Genomic DNA, 20,160 nt, shown 5'->3' on the forward strand with positions numbered 1-20,160 from the left:
AATCAATTACCATGTTTAATAATGAACCAATGCCTGTTTACATACAGTGCTGTGGAAAAATGTGTGCCCCCATCCTGAGTTCTTAGTTTTTTGTCATGACATGGATTTTTTTCCCCTTCATAATAAAAAGTCTTGAGTGTTTGAGTTGTGTTGCCATTGACTCATATTGACATTGTTTGATGATCTGAAATGTTGGAAGTGCGACAGCAGAAGAAATAAATCAGGAAGGGGGCAGACACTTCCCACACCAGTGGAGATAAGGTCAACGAATAGTACAATGTTGTCATCGTTGTCTTGGTCTCTTGTCAGGTCTGAACCAAGTGGTGAGTGAGCAGGCGGTGGACGGTCCCAGTCCCCTGGACACCATGATCCAAAGACTGCAGCAGGAACAGGACCAAAGACTAGGCTCCGGTGAGATGCCTGCTGCTCCTGCTACTGCCCTGACTGCCAGCACCCGAATCAGCCGAGGTAGAAGTGATGACTCTCATCTTAGCTGCACCGACTGCTCACTGAAACAGCTGTTCACTGGACTTCAACCCTTGGAATTTTGAGAAATAGAAGTTAGAAGAGGAACATTTCCTAACATTGTCTTATTATTGTCTGAGCAACAAGTCCTTGCTTTGGAAATATCCCCTTCTTTGGGCTGCATGTGCATTGCAGGTGTGTTTTCTGGGATTTACAAGTGTACCAGGAGTTATGTGATGCACCTGCATGCACCATTTTTGTTGAGTATGAAGTGTCCATTTTCTGGGAATTGTGGACTCCTATAGAGCAGCTACACACCATAACCAGCACACAAAGCTTTATAGTTCTTCCCGAATCTGCACCTATTCAGCTTTGTGGTTTCTGCGAAAACGGCCTGTTTTAATGTATTCCACCCATGGCCCAGCCTCCAGGCCCACTCCGCTGTGGTTGGTCACACTAGCGTGGACCATGTGGCCCAAGTAATGTTGGAAAGGCGTAGGGCTTCACCAAGTTTGGGGGGTAGTCCAGCTGCATAGTGACCCATGTTCACTAAAGAGATTAAAAGCTATTTCTTCAGCTGGTAGGGAATCAGAAACTCCACCTACTTGTGTCTGATGGTGGCGTCTTTAGGAATCGGAAACAAATGTGACTTTGCTAGCGAGTAGACAGAGGAGCAGTGCTCTCAGAGGGCGGAGAGTTTATATATAGGGAAGTTTTACCACGCCTTTTGAGACCAAGTGTTTTGAGCCATCCCAAACTTCTTTCAGGGCTCACTTCCAACCAGCAAACCTCATTATCTAAAACTTTGGCATGATTTAATATGAGAATATTACATTCTCATTTATAGGTCAGAAAAGTGGTCCCCTTTAAGATGTGGAAGCTTTTATTTTGTCGTGAAAAAGCTGCAGAAGCACTGCAGGTTGAAATGTGTTTTTTGTCATGTTAAGAGATTAATTTATGACTTCATTGCTCAAGTGATTTTTTCAATTTAAACAAAATTTGGTATGAATGTAATTTTTTTATTATTATAAACCAGTCCTTGTTGTAACTCTGCTCCCTCAGGGTCGATGGGTTCTCCAACAGAAGTCCACTCCCCGCCCAACGTGGGCCTCCGTCGCAGCGGGCAGATTGAGGGCGTTCGTCAGATGCACAGCAACGCCCCCCGCAGCCAGATGGCCACGGAGGGAGACCTGGTGGCCTGGAGCCGCAGGGTGCTGGTGCCCGAGCTGGAGGATGCCTCGGTCAGGTAAAAAAAGGAACATTGAACAAGCATGGTGTTGCCGTTAAAGCCTCATCACCATGTGGCTGCATGTCGGTGGTCTAGGAGACAGGTGAACTGGCGAGAGGCGAAAGGGGAGGAAGAGATCAATATTTACCAGTCAGAGCGCCGGAGACGCACCATCCACTCTCTCCCCAAGGAAAGCAGAGTAAGATGAGCTTACACACGTGCATTCGCTTAATAGCCGCAACACAGGAACGAGGATGAGCAGCATATTGATGAAGACTCCACCGCAGGTTCAACCCACTTCAGAGTGCGTTACCGATGAGGGGAGGCGGAGTCAGGGTAACCATGGTTACCAAACCCGGGCTGCCATGGAAGAGACGAGCCGCCAGAGCACCGAGGCGGCTGATGACTACGACAGCGCCTCTGAGGTACATAATCCGGCATTATGCTGTAGGGGTGGGGGTAGGAATATGCTGGAGCCTATCCAGGCGGACCTAGGGTGGGGTACATTCACAGTTAACCCCACATGCATGTTTTGGGAATGTGGGCAGAAACCAGAGTTCCCCAAGAACGTGCACACTCCACACAGAAATGCCCAACAGAGATTCAAACTCCCTATCTTCTCACTGTGTGGCCAACATGCTAACCACTAGTCCACCGTGCAGCCCTGATTGTAACACAAATTTTGCACCAGATTTCTACATCTTACTCCCAAATAGCCAACAGCAATCAAAGAAATGAATGCTATATTAGGAATGGAGTATTTCCCCTCCGCTATCAACATGCCTCTTGTTGAAAGTAGAGGATAATATACTATACATACAACCTTGGAACGGCAAAATGAGAGTTTGAAAGAATGGTGTGGAAGGAGCATGCTGACACCAAGCGTGTGTTAGCAGGGTGAAGGTGTGGAGGTGCGCCAGGTAAATGGCCAGTCATCGGAGGAGGACAAGGAGAAGGACGAGGATGAAAAAGAGCCGTGGCCGGATGATCACAGCACTTCTAGGTGGGACACATTTATCCTCTCAAGCGACCTCACAGTAGCGTATGCAATTGAGGACACGGGCGACATTTGATGGTCCCTCCGTGTTTGCCACATACGTGCAGCGACTACTCCAGCGATTACTCAGATTGGACGGCTGACGCTGGCATCAACCTGGAGCCGCCCAAGAAGAGTGTGAAAGTGAAGAAGAAGAGTAGCAGCTCCGAGGAGGACGGCGACAAGAAGAGGGACCCCAAGAAGGAGCGCAAGAAAGACAAAGGCGACAAGGACGGTGTCTCACCAAAGAAGAAGCCAAAGGAGAAGATGAAGGTTTGTCAGTGTAAACGCTCAGCAATCAGGGAGGCAACCTACTGTATAAATGTACATTTGCGTGGTGTCTCTCAGAGGGCGGAGCTTCAGGAGCAGGGCCTGACCCTGGAGGAGTGGCTTCCCTCTTCCTGGATCACAGACTTACTCCCCCGCAGGTGTCCCTATATTCCCCAAATGGGAGACGAGGTAGGATGCTCCAACTGTTTACAGAAGCTCCAGCACATGGCTTCATATTCTACACCTTGTAGGCGCCCTAGTGGCCATATGCTTTATACTCTATACTCCCCCCATTCTCAGATAAGACCTGCCAATGACCTGACACTAGTGTGACATGTTTATTTGTCCAAGTGGTGGACAAATACATTTATTGGTCAGAAAAGTGGAAAATGCATCATAGGTTCCCTCACTGCAAACACTTCAACATACGCCACGTCAACAGAAACACCACACTTGGGATAACATGAATAATGTTATACCAGACTAGCCGTGTTAGTACAGCAATAGTGGTTCCGTGTATGATGTGTTGTGTACGCAGTATTTTAGGAATCAGCTGTATGTCCAGGGGCAGAGGCTTCTGCTCCTGTGCAGCTGTGACTGAAAAGGCAGGCTGACTAAAAACACTTTTCCGTCCAGAAACAATCCTCAGACAATCTCCTCAGACTGCCCTGGTGCTACTCTCTTCCTGAGAGATCTTCCTGATCTTTACACTCTGCCTGAGAGGAGGAGATGCAGACCGTGGATGATTTTGTATATCAAAGCTTTGAATACTTGATGACATTGTCCCAACTTCAAAGCTGATGTGTTTGTAAGATGATACCTTCATGGTTATTTATATCCAGTATTTTGGCGGGTTGGTTTCGTTTTCAATTCAGAAAGCAGCAGGCTTCCAATGGCCCTCATGCTGCATTCCAGCCTAAGTGACAGTAGGCGTACATCATACACATACACATTAAACAGCTCAATACAGCCTGCAAAATAATGTGTGACCGTTCAAGATAAGGATGTTAGCTAACAAGAACAGGTACACCCAAAAGAAGGCCTTTCAATGAAACCTGATGCAAAGGGCAAAGGCAGACACAGTAAGGGAAGGCATATGAAGGGAATCGCACGGCCTTCATAGTACACATGAAAAACTGTCTCGAGTAACTACATATGCATATGCATATTGTAACACACCAGAATGTTGCTTTTTGTGTTATTTGTACTCATGAAGAGCTTTTATTGATGCTGTATAGATTGAAGTGTGTGCGTGTGTGTGCGCAGTTGTACTACTTCCGACAAGGCCACGAGGCCTATGTGGAGATGGCCAAACAGAAAAAGATTTACAGCATCAACCCTAAGAAGCAACCCTGGCACAAGATGGAGCTGCGGGTAAAAAGACTTTCTTCTTTCTATGCAATCACTCATTTAAAACTCATCACAGCAACCCTGAATATTCCTATTATCTTTTACTGTATACAGTATGTCAGCAACATTTTATACGTACTGTACTACACTACTCAGTCGATCCACAACCCACTGAAACATGACTAGTGCAGCCCTAGTAAAACAGTGATTTTTGATTGTGATTAGTCTATTATTACACGAAGGTTGTCTCTGGGTGTTTGTAGTGCGTAGATGTGGGGATTGTATGCTAGGAAGAAAAAGGTGCATGAGCTTGCTGTACTTGTTTGTCAGGAGCAAGAGCTGATGAAGATTGTGGGTATAAAATACGAGGTGGGCTTGCCCACGCTGTGCTGCCTCAAGCTTGCCTTCCTCGACCCGGACACCGGGAAACTTACCGGAGGCTCCTTCTCCATGAAGTAAGATCTCAGGCTGCCGCTCTGTGTCTGCCAACTTTTTTGTATCCTGATCCTATTTGGCGGCGTGTTGCAGGTACCACGACATGCCGGACGTCATCGACTTCCTGGTGTTGCGGCAGCAATTTGACAACGCGAGGAAGAGGCAGTGGAGTATCGGTATGGAGTCTGTGTTTTGAAGCGCATGGGATACATTTCGCACGGCAGATGACTGATCTAGTAGGCAACCAAATCCCCCCGCCCTCCGTGCAGGTGACAGGTTTCGCTCTGTGATCGACGACGCCTGGTGGTTTGGGACCATCGAGAGTCAAGAGCCGTACCAGTCACAGTACCCTGACAGCCTCTTTCTCTGCTACAATGTTTGGTAATTAACATCATCATAAATGCCTTCTCGGTGTGAAAAGAAATGGTTCAAATACCTTTATTTCTTTTCGTCCAGCTGGGATAACGGAGACACAGAGAAAATGAGTCCTTGGGACATGGAGCTCATCCCTGATGAAGGTGAGTCCAATCTCACCCATTCAAGTCAACAACATTTCTCCATCGGTCTTTTCCTGTCACGCCCTCCCACATTAGCCTCCTTCCCGGACGAGTTGGGCACCAGTGTCCCGCTCACGGAGGAAGAGCATCAGGAGCTGCAGTACGTGCCGCTGGATGGTGAGTGGGGCTGCCGCACGCGTGTGGAGGAGTGTGAGCGCGTCATCAGAGCCATCGACCAGCTGTGCACCCTGGGTATGATATGCCGCCTCATTCCACCCGTGCTACGAAAACAGGGATGCTTCTTGGAACACGAGTGTTCATATCAGTGTTTCCCAATTGTCATGACATGACAACCCTTTCACTCATACAGTACGTGTTGATTATTCTCCAAAGGTAGAATGGAACACAACTGGTTGGTCTGATTCTGGTTATTGTCTCCCTGGTGAGAGTGTTTGTCTGGCTTCATATGAATCCACTGAGAAAACATACTTTTCATCTGGGAAAAGAAATACTCCCATGTAACCTCTGCAACTTGCTGGTGTACCCCTACCCTGCTTGGCAATCACTGCTCTGTATCTTAGTACACCCCGTGGGGCGCCTCTAGTGGCTGTGTTGTGTAACTGCAGGAGCTGCTTTCATATTGTGGTCACATCATGTGTCTTTCTTCCAAAAATGTGTCCTCTTCAGACATTGCAGCGCCATTTGCTTTTCCCGTCGACCTGCAAGCTTACCCCACGTACTGCACGGTTGTGGCTTACGTCACTGACCTCAGCACCATACGCCAAAGGCTGGTCAACTGCTTCTACAGGTACCTCATGGTGTGTGTGTGCCATGATTGAGTACACTACACTAATCCAAACGTGCATTTGTGATGCAGACGACTGTCGTCCCTGATGTGGGAGGTCCGGTACATCGAGCACAACGCCCAAACGTTTAATGAGCCAGGGTCCTTCATCGTCACTACAGCCAAATTTGTCTCTGACCTCATGCTGCACTTCATTAAGTGAGTTTTCTACAAACACAATACAACTCATCTCTGTCGCAACTCATGGGGGTACACAAAGCAAAAGTACTCATTGTCCTGAGACTTTTTTTCTAAAAAAACAAAAAACAAAAAAACAGTGAGAGCCCACTAGACATGAAATAGCACCCCTATAGTCAACTTTACACTCCTCATCACCAATATAGTAGACATTCATTCATTCATTTACCGCTTATGCTCATGAGGGTCGCGGGCGTGCTGGAGCCTATCCCAGCTGTCCTGCTGAGGCGGGGTCCACCCTGGACTCCAATCCCAGGGCACATATAGACAAACAACCATTGCACGGGGAGAACATGCGAACACCATACAGAGATGGCCGAGGGTGGAATCGAACTGTGGTCTCCTAGCTGTCAGGCCTGTGCGGTAACCACTCCAGCGCCGTGTAGCCAGAAAGAACAAAGTATTTCATAAAAATATTTCATTCATTCAGATCTACAACGTGTTACTTTTGTGTTCCCTTTGTTTTTTGAGCAGTGTATCCTTCAACGATAATTTATTGACTAGCCAAATCTATGGTGACAGGCCTAGAAGTATCATGAGATGGTGATGTCTTGAACATAAAGCAAACAAACTTTAACCCATATAATGAAATACACCTGTCTGAAATATAATGATATATTGGTAACAAACTGCAGTACACCTCTACCAGACCAAGCCTTTGGTATTTTTTAAGTGTCGACGTGCTCACAGACTCTTCATGACACACTCTTCCTACTCAACTCTGGAAAGCATCCCGATGGGGGATTAGTTCCTTCATCCTAAGTAACGGGTGTTTCTTTACGGCACAGGGACCAAAGTCTGATGGACCTCATTCCTCTCTACAGAAGCATGAAGAAGGCCACCTTCTTTGACTCTGAAGACGAGGTCTGTTCGACAAATATTGCTCGTCACCTTTAAGTACGCTGTTAGCAAGGCCTTTCTGTCACTTTAATAAGATGATGCCTTGCCGACAATGTGGAAATATGTTATTACTCATGCTGGTGTGCCTAACAAAGAGAGGACAAGATGAAACAGACCTGTGTTGTCCATGTAGGATGAGGAGGAGGAGGATGAAGACACTAACGCACCTGGAACTTCTGCCCCAAACCACCAGGTGCTCCGCTTGTCTCCATTTATTCACCAAAGCAGGCGTCTTATGTTCCTCTCGTCTATGCTATCACCTGCAGGGGCGGCGCTCCATGCGGCGCCAGCTGCGTACCCGACCTCACTCGTACGACCCTCATGCGTGGCGAGGACGCTGCAAGGAGCTTCTGGACCTCATCTTTCAGTGCGAAGACTCTGAACCCTTCAGAGAACCTGTGGACCTGCAGGAGTACCCGGTACGGAAGCATGAATACGTTCCTTTTCTTGCTGTCTCCTTGAGCACCACCTACTGGTGTGCACATGACATGGCGCTTTAACTGCGCGTGTTTGGGTGGTCTCACGATGCCGACTTCCCTGTGCTTTCATCTTGTCAGGATTACCTCCAAATCGTGGACTCTCCCATGGACTTTGGCACAGTCCTCAACACGCTGGTTGGAGGGAAGTACCAATCACCTATCCAGCTCTGCAAAGACGTCCGCCTTATTTTCAGCAACTCCAAAGCATACACGCCTAGTAAGAAGTCACGGGTGAGTCCTGCACACATGCACGTGCGCACTTCCCAGTACAAACAATAGCATGTGTCCAGATCTACAGCATGAGTCTGAGGCTCTCCGCGCTCTTTGAGGAGCATGTGAGCTCCATCTTGGCTGACTACAAGGCCATCCACGGCCTGTCGGACAAACTGACCCGACGGGCGTCCGAGCACCAGGCCCGACACCCTGGCGAGCACCCCACACGGCACAGCGTAAAGAGGCGGCGCTGCAGCGAGTCTCCCGACAGCAGCACGGCATCCAGGTAGGACTCTTGACGTTGTCCAACAAGAGAACTGTCATGTGACCCACCCTCTCGCCCCCGCAGCCCAGAGAGGAAGCGTCGTGTGTCGTCCCGTGTGATGAGCCGCCGGGAGCCTTCACCGCCACCGCCACCACCTCCCTCACGGCCCCCCTCCCTCAGGCAAAACCTCCCCGTCAAGCATTCGCCTCAACTGGTCAACGGCAAGATGGATACGCCAGCCATGGGGCGTACACGCAGCGCCGCACGCCACTTTGCACACTTGGCGCCGGCATCATTGCACAACACCACAGGCCAGACGGCGAGTGCCGCCGGTGAGATCCCATTGTGACTTCCGTGTCTCGTATCCCCTACTCACACTATCTTCCTTTTTCCTCCTCCGTCAGAGTCCACACGCTCTCTGCGGAATAACAACACCCTCTCCGCTTCCTCGCCACCAGCTGCTGAGAGGACGATGCCCACCACTGCAGGCATGGACGGTGGCGTTGGCGGAAGCACCCGCCGGAAACTCAGGATGCCTGTGAGACGCTTGTCGGGTAAGACACAAGTTTAGGTACCCCCGTATCGTATCTGGAGATTGACAGGTTGATGTCCCACCCCGCCCACGCCAGCCTCTCCCGAAAGCCCCGCCTCCCAGGGTACCGCCCACCTGAACGGCCACAGTCGCCACAGTGCCGGCATTGGAAGGAGAAGTCGTAAATCTGGAACAGAGCCACCGGAGGGTCCCCCAGCCAGCCCGTCCAGGCCACGAGGTCGCCCCCCAAACAAGAAGAAAGGCAGGAAGAGCAAGGCGGAGCCTGACCACGGCTGCTACACAAGCTCCGCCCCTGATGACGAGCTAGGCCAATCCACGGGTGATGAAGGCGGGGCGTCCTCAGCGCAGGAGACGTCTGTTCTGTCAGACTCTGGTACCGCCTCCACTCCCAGAAGGCGTGGCCGCCCGAGAGTGGTCAGGACTGAAGCGTCGTCTCCTCCTCCTCCTCCTCCTCCTCCTCCCCCGCCAGAGGAGTCTCCCGAGCCTTTGTTGAGGAGAAGCAGCAGGCGCGCGCATGACGACATCACGTCTCCTCCTCGGATGCAAAGAGGCCCTCGGAGGGAGGGGGCGGCGGTGGAGGGCGAAGGTGACGATGAGGAAGGGGCAGCAGGCTCCATGCGTACGCGTAACCAGGGACGACGCTCGGCCTGGTACATGGAGGAGGACTCTGAGGAGGAGCAGAGGCAGCTGCTCTTCGAGGACTCCTCCATCACCTTTGGGACCTCCTCCAAGGGGCGTGTCCGCAAGCTGACCGAGAAGGCAAAGGCTAACCTGATTGGCTGGTAGCAAACAGAGCCCCACCCCTCTACTCCCCCTCATATATTGGTCCATGTTGGACCCCCCCCCCCCCCCCCCACACCACCTCCTTGTCCGTCAGACCTTTGGTGATGCCGGAAACAGGGGTACTCCTTTTATGGAACTTTTCTTTGTGGGCGGAGTCAAAGAAGCCCATGTCAACCGTCAGCCTTGGCCTCGCCTCCCTCATTTTTAAATCCCTCCCCCTTTTCCCTTTTCTAACGTTTGTATGTGACGCTCATCCTGCCCATGGAAGTCTTAAGCGTGTGTGTGTGTGTGTGCGCGTGTGTGTGTGTGTATAAAGTGTCATTGTAGTTCCTGATGTTGTTTTGATTTCTTTTTCTTTTTTTTTTTTTTTTTTTTTGGAGCCTTAAAATTCCAGCAACACTTTGGAATGTTTCCAAAGCTTTTTCTTTGTTTTTGAGGAACAATTAGTTTGTTTAAATAGAGTTAAATAGACCTTTGCTTTTCATTGTGTGTGTGTGTGTGTGTGTGTGCGCGTGTGTGCGCATTAGCAATACCTTGTGCCTTTTACGTTGTGTGTGTGTGTGTGTGTGTGTGTGTGTGATACAAAGTTGTGTATTTATTAGCAGTGAAGATGTAGTTTGGAATGAGTGCTAGCGAGATGCACGTGCAGCTTCTTTGTGAATGTTGCGTGTCTAAGCTGGGATGGACTTTAAAAATATTTTTCTTTTTCAACCTTGCTTCTCTTATGCACACACACGTCACATTCATCACACACTTTGCTTTAAAGTGTGTGTGTGTGTGTGTGGATGTTTGTTGCATTCTTGTGGTCTACATCAGTGTTTTTCAACCTTTTTTGAGCCACGGCATGTTTTTTTACATTGGACAAATTTGGGGGCACACCACTAACCAAAAATGTTACAAAATGACACCATGTACAGTATATTTCATTACAATATCATTTCTCAATGTATTTATACTCACTCAGTGTGAAAAATGGGCCTGTCTAAATGAACACAAAGCCGATATCCTGGCAGGAATAGAAGCAAGATTAAAAAATCAAATTATAACAAAAAAGTGATATTGTGATACTAGTGGGCCGTGGCACAGTGGTTGGAAAAACACTGCTCAAAATTATGTTGATGTTCTGGGTGGGTCCTGATTTTCTTTCTCATCCGGGTCGTTGCCAGGGCGTCCCACGGGGGTCCCACGGGGGTCCCACAGGCGTCCCACAGGTGTCCCCCAGGTGTTCTTAGTAACACAGTGGAACCTCCAGGGCTGTTTCGTTGTCTGTTCCAGGCTTCACCGATGGCAAGCGGAGAGCCTGTACAGTAGGGGTGTAACGATTCATTTGAATAATGATTCGACTCGTATCATGATTGGTGGCGGCGGATATGATTCAAGGATGAAATTGGTTTATTTAGGACGGACGGTGATAAAGGACTTAGGGGGGTAGTGGACAGCGCAAGTGAGGTTTCCTCGATTCCCTAGTGTGTTTGGAAGGGAACCAGGTAGAAATGAATCATGGATATCAACATGGATGAATGGCAAACGCATTGAAGTGCAAGCGCGGTTGAATGTTGAGTAGGTTTATTTGCCGCTTGCTACTGCAGGAGTTGCCTTCAAACAGCCAGCCACTCGTGTAGAACATCTCCCTCTCTGCAAACACCAAAGTGTTTCCGCACACTGGACCGCCACGGTGGCCTGACTATCTCTGCCGTCCGACAGACCGGCCGGCTGAATGTAGGAATCTAAATCTACCTGGCGGATGAATGCCTACAACCCAACTGTACAGGTATTGTTGTTGTCACGCAAGCGTACTAAGTGAAATGCTGATGAGGCGTCAGAAAGGCGGGCGTGAGGAAAGGAAGTTTCATGACGGCAACTTCACGTATCCTTCGTCTTTTGCAAGGCGGTGAAGGATTGAACCACGCGATAGCCCGACTTGCAGGTGTCGCGTGTACTTCACCACCGTGTCCTCTTCTAGGCTTGTATGCCAAAGAAAAAGCAAAAGGCTGCGCTGCAGCCTCCCGCCACGATGAGTCCTGTGACTTTCAAGGTTCCACCGTCTGATCCCTACTTTCAGTGTTTTTATCATGAGTGATATGCCGTCATCGTTATGTCACGTTAGCGCCGTAGGAAAGGAAACGCTGATGGCAGCAGTGCCGTTCCTAACAAACTAACACGATGACAAAGGGGCCTTAAAGGGACGCTGCTACCTTTTGGAGACATCCCCGTCTGTGTGTATCAGTTTTAAGGGTGCGTGTTGGGAAGCCGGGGAGCGAGGGTTTCTGTTTTCCACATTTGAAAGAGAAGTTGTTAGTTTGTATACTTTTTCTAAATGTAGGCTATATATCCACACAGTATGGGGAAGATGAACGGTAGAATGTGCGTGCGTACGTACACACACATGTACATGACACAGGACTGCAGTCCTGTTAGTTCATACCAATATCGGAAAGGAATAAACACTTGTCTTTCTGCTACTGGTACTTTTTTCCTGTCATTGGGAGTGTAATCCCAGAGGAAGGAAATGTAAACCCACCAAGACTTGCAGGCGTGTCTGCAACCACACCGGACACACACGAGTGCCTCCGTGTCAGTGAACGTTTGGGAAAGCACTGCAAAATGTGCAATCCGGATCTAATGTGGAGGAAATGACAACCAAGCTAAGAGGGTTGGGTAATGTATCTCAGCTAGATTGACTTGGTTTCAGTACATCAAGATGAATGAAATGAAAGTCAGTAGTTGGTTGCTTAGTTTAAACGTTGGTTAAAAGAGAAAGAAAAAGTTTAATAAACGATGCAATAATAGAAGCTAGGAGCAGTAAAAGATGAAAGGATGCTTACATGTCAGCAACACTCCCATCTGGTGGCGAGAGCGTTACTGCATCCCTCCGCTACCTCGTTGAGGTTTGTTGAATTCTGACGTGGTGCGTCAAGAGAGGTCACCTGTTTCCTCCGTGGGCTGCCTTGATTGGACGAAACGCAGCCTGAAGCCTTTTCGTCTCCCGCCCAGCTGTGGCATGTCAACAGACAGGTGGCACCGGCGTGGGTTTAGGTCAACAAAGCCCACACTAACACGCACACTCGGGGCTTCATCAGCCATGTTTTAGTCGGACGACAGCGTGGACTTTTATCCAAAATAAGGTAAGGACACAACTTGTACACATTGAGTTGATGTTTAAAGTTGTTTGCCGCGCCCCTCCGTAGTACGTGGGCCTTCTATTTGCCACGGCGTGTGTGCGTGTCCACAGGTGATGCCTCAGCTGACTGCCACCGCGGCGCTCCAGTTGGCGCTGCTGCTGTCCGCCTTGCCCGCCCAGTACCTCATCTCCCACTGGACCGGCTCCACGGCGGCGCAGCGCCTCCACGCGTCCACACGGTAACACTGCAAGGAGTGGGAGGCGTGGAAATGAGTCACTTTAAAGCCTTCTAGTAGACCACCACCATGTATACCACCGGACAGCTTACATTGTGCTTCGTGTGGGCCGTTGGTGCTGCTGCTTCTCGGCAAAAAACAAACATTTGCTGGTTGCCAAGGGGTCATCGTCATTAGGACTTGACTACAAGCGGCAGATCTAGAATAGAATAGGTCCACTTTACAACAAAGTACACAAATACACAGTACTTGGTGGGGAAGTCACGAGTAGTGGTTGGGGAGGTAGGTTGGTTCATCAGGAACTACAGTCATTTTGTGTCCCTTACTGTAAACAACGGAAGGGCGTGCTAGTTACAATATAGTGTATTTATTCCTCATCTGGGCCAGATATTACCACTTGACCCTTTTTAGTCTACAAACGTCACTCCGCAGATGTCTTTTTGTTTGTTTGTTTCGTTTTTTTTTCTCATTCCGGAGTCCCCACAGTGGATCTTTTTGATCCGCATACTAAGTTTTGGCTTGAGCCTTTTAAATTCCGGATGCCCTTGTGTGTGTGTGTGTGTGTGTGTGTGTGTGTATATATATATGTATATGTGTATATATGTGTGTATATGTGTATATATATATATGTGTGTGTGTGTATGTATGTGTATATATATATATATATATGTATATATAAATATATGTGTGTGTATATATATATATATAGTCTATATATATATATACTATATATATATATAGTCTATATAATGCAGCAACAGAACGGTGGCGCTACCTAGTGGCCAATCGACACGACAGTGGCGCCTCCATTTTCATCATGAATTCCTTATTGGAAAGAAGGATCCATCCCAGACTAAAATGAATACTAATAAATAATCCCTGGATGTTTACATGTTTACAAGAAAAAAGTCAAACATTGTAGCAGACAAGTGTTGTGATCGTTTTTCAGCAATGTGACAAAGGGCAATCTTTCAGGTTTCTTCGAGTGTGGAAGGAGTGGAGGAAGTCTCATCTGAATGCGAGTGCGTGGGCGGAGTGGACGGAGCAGCAGGTTTCCAAAGTGTGGTGAGTCTCATCCTTCAACACGCCGCTTTCCCACGGTACGCAAACTCACCATCATTTGTGCTCCTCTCCAGGTCTTTCTTCGGTGTCGGCACAGAGGAAGATGCGGCACAGAAGATGGTCGCCATGGAAACCATGATGATCGACAACAATCAGGGATTATTTGGAGGTTAGCGTGCCCCCAAAATATGCCAAAATACGAGGCACAGCCCCCACCGAGACAGTAACGGTTCCTTCATCTGTCACTGCAGCCTCCAGGGCCGTGCGCAGTCCACGGCCTCCCTATGTCTTCCTGCGGGTGGGCGAGGTGGTGATGGACAGGAAGGCACGCCGGGTCGGGGTGGTGGTCAGCTGGGACCCCGAGATGCGGGCTCCCGCCGAGTGGGTGGATAGGGTGTACGGGGATGCGGAGGTCAGTCCCTGCCCCCACTTCATGTGACCAAAGCACACCTGTAAAAGTTAGTCTTCACTTGCTGCTTCTTCACTTGCAATATATTTCATTCAAACGCTCCAACATTTCTATTCCACACACCGGCTACACATACCAATACCGTCTATTCGTACCAATACTATGTCACTACCCATGGTGAGACCAGCCATGTTGTTTGGTCTAGAGACAGGAAGCAGAACAGGGGGTAGCAGAGGTGAGGATGTCGAGGTTCTCATTGGGAGTGACCAGGATGGATAGGATCAGGAGGGAGTACATCAGAGGGACATTACATGTTAGAGGCCTTGGAGATAAAATCCTTTAGGCCAGACTGAGATGGTTGGGACATGTCCAGAGGAGAGATAGTCAATATATTGCTAGGAGGGGTGGAGGAAGACCAAAGAGGAGGTTTATGGATGTCGTGAAGGAGAACATGAGAGAGATGCAGAAGACAGGGTTTGATGGAGGAGATTGGTTTGCTGGGGCAACCCCTGGAGGGAAAAGCCCAAAGAGGAAGAAGAATATATACCAATACTATCTATTCATACCAATACTATCTCACTACACACTGGCTACATATACCAATACAATCTATTCATACTTCCTACTATTATACTATCTATTCACAAGTACTATTACAGTAGCTCATGTATTGCACAGCAGATGTAGAGGAGATGAAGAGTAGAGTGGATGTACAGTAGAGTAGATGTATAGTAGAGTAGATATATTGTTGATGTAGAGGACCTGTAAAATCTGAGCAAGATTTCTTTCACAAACATGGCTGCCATCGAGCAAAACGTCTTTGGGGCACTTGCCTAATTGCCCCTAAGCCAGTGAGCGTGTCCGCTGATGAAGGTTTGAGGTGGTGCATTATATCCACGCTAGCATGCCTTCCTAAACGTCCTGTCAGAGTAAAGGCCCCCAGGGTGATGGTTTGTGGTTTCAGGACCGTGCAGCAGAGAAGACGCCACACTACAAGGTTCTGTTCAGCGGGCCCAGACCGGCATCTCTGTTGGTGGCCTACCTGCCCCAAACGCAACTCAAGCGCATCCGAGGCACGCAGGTAGGAAGCGGGACGGAAATGTGCTGAAACAGGTCTTCAGCTGTGGCTTCACTCTGGGGTGTTTCAGCCGGACATTCCCACCTTGGAGAAGTACTTTGAACATTTCGACGGCAAGCGCTTCATCCCGCTGCCTTGGCTCCGAAAGATCTTCCCCGAGGATGACACCGAGGATGCCTGAGCCAGCGCCTCATGGGATGGGCCTGCCCATGGGTCCCCTTCTAAGCACCAGCGACCCGAATGTATTTTACAGTACAGTACTGTGGGAAAGTAATACATGCAATACTTCATCCCAAACACGCTAGCTCCATCGGTTTTGGTGAGAAATCATTGCAAATGTTCATCATGTATTGCTATTCATCCAGTGGTGGCCCAGTCCTTTTGCACAGTGCTGTACTTCGTATGATTCGCCAAGAAACAAACAACATTGAAAGACAGGCTTAATGTTCAGCTATCAATGTATCAATGCAAATAAACCATAAACACGTCTAATCTTAAAAACTAATCTAAAAAACTGTTAAAATGTCAACAATGGTGGGCATCATCCTACGTGAGACATGAACTCTGTGTGTTGTAAAGATATACAAAGAGGTACAAAGAGGCAGCTAATGGATGCATGTCATGGGACACCACTGTTGGGCCTAGCAAGGCGGCTAGTCAAAGAGATCCAAGATGCTGTGAGCATGTAGTAACAGATATATGGATGCTAACATGTCATACTTGGAGTATTTTAGTAGAACTTCCTTCCTGGGTGCATTGATGTCACATAGCAACATAGAAAGACAGGCCACACCTAGCCTCCAATACTAAAATATACATATTTTAGTGTTACCTCTGGCTATTGGCCTTAGGCATTGGGAGCCAACGTGTGTTGACGCTAGCTACTAGCTAGCCGCTGTGGTATGGCGAGTACCAGTACCGTAATTCTTGGGTGTAACAATGTTCATAAGAATAATTAGGTGATGCAATGTCAGCAGACATTGAAAAGCTGAAGCCAAACTGAAACACTTTGAAAAGGTGCAAAAATGAACACCACCAGAGCCATTTGGAAGCCCAATCGGGACTGAATATGCTAAAAGGTAGAATGAACGTAAAAGTATATTGGTAGTTTTAGCTCAAATCAGGAATTGAACCAACCATCTCTGTGTGTGGATCCAAGCGCTCTAACAGCTGTGCTAACGACTAATTAGCCACCCTTGGGTAGGTAGCAGTAGGGAATGCCTAGTACGTCTAGGGTGGTCTCCCATCATGCTGCTATTTAAGTAGTTGTTAATATTATGTGTTTAATGTTGTGCGTGTGTTCATTTTTCATTCCATTCCAGACCCTTAAGGGGGCTTAAATATATTCATACACATTTAATACAGTGTTTTGGTCATGACATTGGCCGTCTACCCTCAGGCCCAGTGGGATGTCTATAGTTGTGGACTCCAACAGAGCAGCTACACACCACAGCCAGCACACAAAGCTTTATATCTCTTCCAGAATCTGCACCTATTCCAGCTGGATTTCGTGGTTCCTGTGCAAATGGTCTCTTCCACCCACGCCCCTCCCCCTTCACTGCGGTTGGTCACACAGCCATATGTGTTGGATACTGAATCAATCCGGAAGTAGAGACTGGACGGTCCCAAGTTTCTCAAGAAAAGAGGTTCAAGGCACCTCTCAATGGCAAGTAGCTTTAGCATTTGAGTGTTTTCTACAGCATCGGTAGCTTGATGCGGCCACTAATTGTGGTGGGAAAGGGCTATCAGCAACCCTGCTCCCCGTATGCAACAAAAGAAACACAGTTAGGACACTGATAACTTGTTACCTACTGCTTGCTTACATTAAAAGATGGAAGAAAGCTTTCTTCTCCCACCTGAGATGTTTTTCCACCATCATCATCCTTCAATGGAACGATGGAGCCAAGTGGAGGTCGGAAGGGGCATCCATCATGACTGAAGGCCTGGTCTGTGTGGTAATGTCTGGCTTTTTTAACACTCCTTCCACAGGAATACGCTGACTCTTTTGGTGCATTTCTTCTTTTTGCATTTTCAATCTCCAACAGATCCAAGATCCAAGATCCAACAGTGTAAAACATACATTCTTCACACATTGAAGGAGTGTATGCGTCACAAGCCTTTTTAGCCCCAACATGTTAGACTTTCTTCCTGCTTCCTTCCTGCAGTCGGAAGTAAACGGACACCAGTGAAGAGGTCGTGATGGTGGGTATCGGAGGAAGCAGGGCGGCAGCAGCGTGGGGAGTGTCCGCACCCCACCGGGCACCGTCCTCATCCTTGCCCCGCCATTCCCGTGTGTCCGTCTCTCGGATCAGGGTGGGCGCTCCCAGACTTTGTCCCAGTAGCTGGCTGATCCTGCTGGCCTTCTGCTGGGCGTTGTCCACTGCTGAGACGCACACACTCTGCCTGCACACAGTATACGTATGTACTGTAAATAAGTCAAATAAATAACCCAAACTTATTTTCTCTGCGGATTGATACACAGTTATGCTAGCTCTGTCAACAACAGCAGCGACAACACTTTCGATGTCGGCTCTCCTTGGGATGGCTGTGTCTTCCAGCACGAGACGTGTGCTGGAGTCCTAGGTCAAAGTGTTCAACATCCAAATAGGGCAGATACTGCAACTATGACATGCTATCATCACATACGTGTTAAGGCATGATCACAGCATGGATATCAAACTATGCAATCTTGGTAGGGTTGTTTTTTAGAGGGCTTCATAGTGGAAATACTAGCTGTATCCCGATGACAGCATTGTAAGCTAGCTGAAATGACCTGGTTTTCCCGTGTTATAGAAAAGGGAAAGGAATATGTCTTCATGTTTCACATAAGGATTGGGAATGATGGGCGACATTCCAAAACAAGTGCTGTTCCCCTTTACGACTGTACGTATACGCAAACACCTTAGGAAGACGCGTTTACCGGATGCGATTGAGACATTCCGCGCTGTGGAAAAATCGAGGTGTTCCAACTGAGACGGTCTTGTCCAGCTTCTCCAACAGGATGATGCACACTTGCTCCATCTCGTCAAAGTCGGAGAAGGTCACGGTCACCTGAAAGACACATAGGCTACGAGTACGCTGGCACTGGATCCTCGTACCTGCATAGACCCACCTGGGCTTATCTTCCCTTACCTCTGAGGTCATGTGATACACGTCTTCATCCCTGTGGAGGAATTTCCTCACCATGACGTCTTCTTCTCTCACGCCGTGTTGTCTGCTCATATAGAGGAAGAATATGCCACGGTAATCATCTTCTCATGTGAACACGTGTCCCCATCGCTGGTCACCTGAGGGTCAGCTCCCATGTGACGTGTGACGCAACGCAGGGCCACAAAACGTCAGGGGAGGTAACACAGCTTGAGAATAATAAAGTAAACATAATGTTCACACCTGCAAAGCTAACTTCGGTTACATTTCCTGAAAAACAATCCAGGAGTGAAAGGGGGACGTGCAAAGTCATTTAGAACACTAAAACTGCTCCAGTATGACGATTGTATTCTAATGTTTGTAATTTCATTGAAAATAACAAAGTGATTGTCAAAGCATCATCATTAGCACTCACTAGCAGTGCAATTAGCTTAGCATTAGCATTAGCATTAGCATCGTCTACTCCTTTACTGCTGTATTTCTCCCACCTGGCAGCCTGTAAAATGTACTCCACCCGCCTCGACACGCTACCGGTGACCTCGCTCACAGACGCCTTGCTGCTGCCCACCGTGAACCGCACCGACGCTCTGTCGGCCGGGCAACAAACCTCCGCCGCCCCGGTCACCTGGATTTCCCTCGCGTGGCCAACGAGGCTCTGTCGATTCACGGCCCAGCCCTCGACGCCCTGCTCGGCGTCGTTAGCGACCGGAGCAGACGGAGTCCCGGGAATCCCTCGCATCCTGTTGTCCATTAGTTCATGACCGATATTCGGGATAACTATCGCTGGCTAGCCGCCATAGCGTCCTTCTGCAGTCATGGCAATGCGCGAAATGCTCGATGGGATGCGTAGTTTATGTCCCTGCGACACAAAGATCGTTTATTTTGCCAAGAGGGCAATGACTATGCTTGTTAAACCGAATTCTAACCATGCACTTTAATGTGGGGATAGAAATGAATTTCGAGGGAGAGATTTAGACATTAGGGTTAGGGTTACATTCCCTGCCGGCGTCCCAGCATTGACTATAGCTACACTAATGACATGAACAATGTACACAAAGTTGATATTCCTGACTATAGCTACACAATTTACATTAACAATGTACACAAATATTTGTTCTATAGTAACGACGACCCGACTTTATAAAATACCTTTCTGCAGACTTGTGGGTTTTCTCTTCATGACGTTGATTGTCGACCGAAATGATGTCGGCGACAGCCAAATAATTCAGGCTTTGCGATATCAGCTGAAGTTAACCAAACGTCGTGAGTTCACAGTTACTGTGTGTTTTTTCAATTTTCCGCAGAATGTCACACAGTAGCTGAGCTGCTTGAGACGACGTCGTTTGAAAATGCATAAGGTACTATAAGTCACGTTTGGCCTCGCTAATAATATAATAATAATAATAATAATAATAATAATAATAATAATAATAATAATAATAATAATAATAATAACAATAATAATAATAATAATAATAATAATAATAATAATAATAATAATAATAATAATAATAATAATAATAATGACGAACCCGCGACCCTCGTGAGGATAAGCGGTAGAAAATGAACGAACGTGTGCTTGGTCAGTTTG

At 48.0% G+C, this 20,160-nt stretch overlaps 3 protein-coding genes across 11 annotated transcripts in view; 2 read left to right on the forward strand and 1 right to left on the reverse strand.

Annotated features, from left to right (window-relative positions):
- Positions 1–10,227, forward strand: part of phip (PHIP subunit of CUL4-Ring ligase complex) — a 23,799-nt gene extending 13,572 nt beyond the window's left edge. For 3 of the 4 annotated variants that reach the window (XM_058065328.2, XM_058065329.2, XM_058065330.2), the window contains exons 19-41: positions 310–468; positions 1,528–1,711; positions 1,790–1,892; positions 1,981–2,118; positions 2,587–2,696; positions 2,798–3,002; positions 3,078–3,188; positions 4,266–4,373; positions 4,680–4,804; positions 4,878–4,960; positions 5,054–5,165; positions 5,241–5,302; positions 5,378–5,533; positions 5,969–6,089; positions 6,159–6,284; positions 7,112–7,187; positions 7,357–7,416; positions 7,490–7,642; positions 7,781–7,933; positions 7,993–8,201; positions 8,265–8,512; positions 8,585–8,734; positions 8,810–10,227. In XM_058065328.2, the coding sequence (XP_057921311.2) occupies positions 310–468; positions 1,528–1,711; positions 1,790–1,892; positions 1,981–2,118; positions 2,587–2,696; positions 2,798–3,002; positions 3,078–3,188; positions 4,266–4,373; positions 4,680–4,804; positions 4,878–4,960; positions 5,054–5,165; positions 5,241–5,302; positions 5,378–5,533; positions 5,969–6,089; positions 6,159–6,284; positions 7,112–7,187; positions 7,357–7,416; positions 7,490–7,642; positions 7,781–7,933; positions 7,993–8,201; positions 8,265–8,512; positions 8,585–8,734; positions 8,810–9,519 (3,662 nt within the window). In that variant the 3' untranslated portion in view covers positions 9,520–10,227. The remainder of the gene's footprint in view (positions 1–309; positions 469–1,527; positions 1,712–1,789; positions 1,893–1,980; positions 2,119–2,586; positions 2,697–2,797; positions 3,003–3,077; positions 3,189–4,265; positions 4,374–4,679; positions 4,805–4,877; positions 4,961–5,053; positions 5,166–5,240; positions 5,303–5,377; positions 5,534–5,968; positions 6,090–6,158; positions 6,285–7,111; positions 7,188–7,356; positions 7,417–7,489; positions 7,643–7,780; positions 7,934–7,992; positions 8,202–8,264; positions 8,513–8,584; positions 8,735–8,809) is intronic. The other variant, XM_058065332.2, reaches the window with a different exon arrangement.
- A 159-nt stretch (positions 10,228–10,386) lies between these two features.
- LOC131121809 (uncharacterized) lies at positions 10,387–17,383 on the forward strand. Of its 3 annotated transcripts, none has more exons than XR_013629439.1 (8): positions 10,387–12,641; positions 12,705–12,876; positions 13,849–13,938; positions 14,010–14,104; positions 14,187–14,347; positions 15,309–15,425; positions 15,493–17,088; positions 17,254–17,383. XR_013629439.1 is itself a non-coding variant. In XM_078794715.1 (7 exons), exons 2-7 carry the CDS (start codon positions 12,752–12,754, stop codon positions 15,601–15,603), a joined length of 699 nt encoding a protein of 232 aa, XP_078650841.1. In that variant the 5' UTR covers positions 10,387–12,641; positions 12,705–12,751; the 3' UTR covers positions 15,604–17,336. The 3 variants fall into 3 exon arrangements, 1 of the variants encoding a protein (XP_078650841.1); XR_013629440.1 differs by having other exon boundaries at positions 12,749–12,876; XM_078794715.1 differs by having other exon boundaries at positions 15,493–17,336.
- Positions 15,025–19,411, reverse strand: irak1bp1 (interleukin-1 receptor-associated kinase 1 binding protein 1). Of its 4 annotated transcripts, XM_078794714.1 has the most exons (5): positions 19,058–19,410; positions 18,710–18,778; positions 18,555–18,636; positions 18,343–18,473; positions 15,027–17,825 (listed from the first exon to the last, which is right to left on the reverse strand). In XM_078794714.1, exons 1-5 carry the CDS (start codon positions 19,318–19,320, stop codon positions 17,558–17,560), a joined length of 813 nt encoding a protein of 270 aa, XP_078650840.1. In that variant the 5' UTR covers positions 19,321–19,410; the 3' UTR covers positions 15,027–17,557. The 4 variants fall into 4 exon arrangements, with proteins under 4 accessions (XP_078650838.1, XP_078650840.1, XP_078650839.1 ...); XM_078794712.1 differs by having other exon boundaries at positions 15,025–17,825; positions 18,343–18,636; positions 19,058–19,411; XM_058065334.2 differs by lacking the exon at positions 18,710–18,778 and having other exon boundaries at positions 15,385–17,825; positions 19,058–19,409.
- Positions 19,412–20,160: the final 749 nt, after the last annotated feature.

Source organism: Doryrhamphus excisus, linkage group LG11 (assembly GCF_037039965.1).
Source record: "Doryrhamphus excisus strain RoL-2023G ecotype Guam linkage group LG11, RoL_Dexc_Guam_v1.1, whole genome shotgun sequence".
NCBI lineage: Eukaryota > Metazoa > Chordata > Actinopteri > Syngnathiformes > Syngnathidae > Doryrhamphus > Doryrhamphus excisus.

Bases quoted from the DNA above. Each gene is read 5' to 3' on its own strand.
- LOC131121809 (XM_078794715.1), top strand. From the start codon at position 12,752: ATGCCTCAGCTGACTGCCACCGCGGCGCTCCAGTTGGCGCTGCTGCTG. The intron at 12,877-13,848 runs GTAACACTGCAA...GCAATCTTTCAG, and splicing joins CGCCTCCACGCGTCCACACG to GTTTCTTCGAGTGTGGAAGG. The intron at 13,939-14,009 runs GTGAGTCTCATC...GCTCCTCTCCAG, and splicing joins CAGCAGGTTTCCAAAGTGTG to GTCTTTCTTCGGTGTCGGCA.
- irak1bp1 (XM_078794712.1), bottom strand. From the start codon at position 19,320: ATGGACAACAGGATGCGAGGGATTCCCGGGACTCCGTCTGCTCCGGTC. The intron at 18,779-19,057 runs GTGGGAGAAATA...ATTATTCTCAAG, and splicing joins TACATTTTACAGGCTGCCAG to CTGTGTTACCTCCCCTGACG. The intron at 17,826-18,342 runs GTAAACGCGTCT...TACTGTGTGCAG, and splicing joins GAATGTCTCAATCGCATCCG to GCAGAGTGTGTGCGTCTCAG.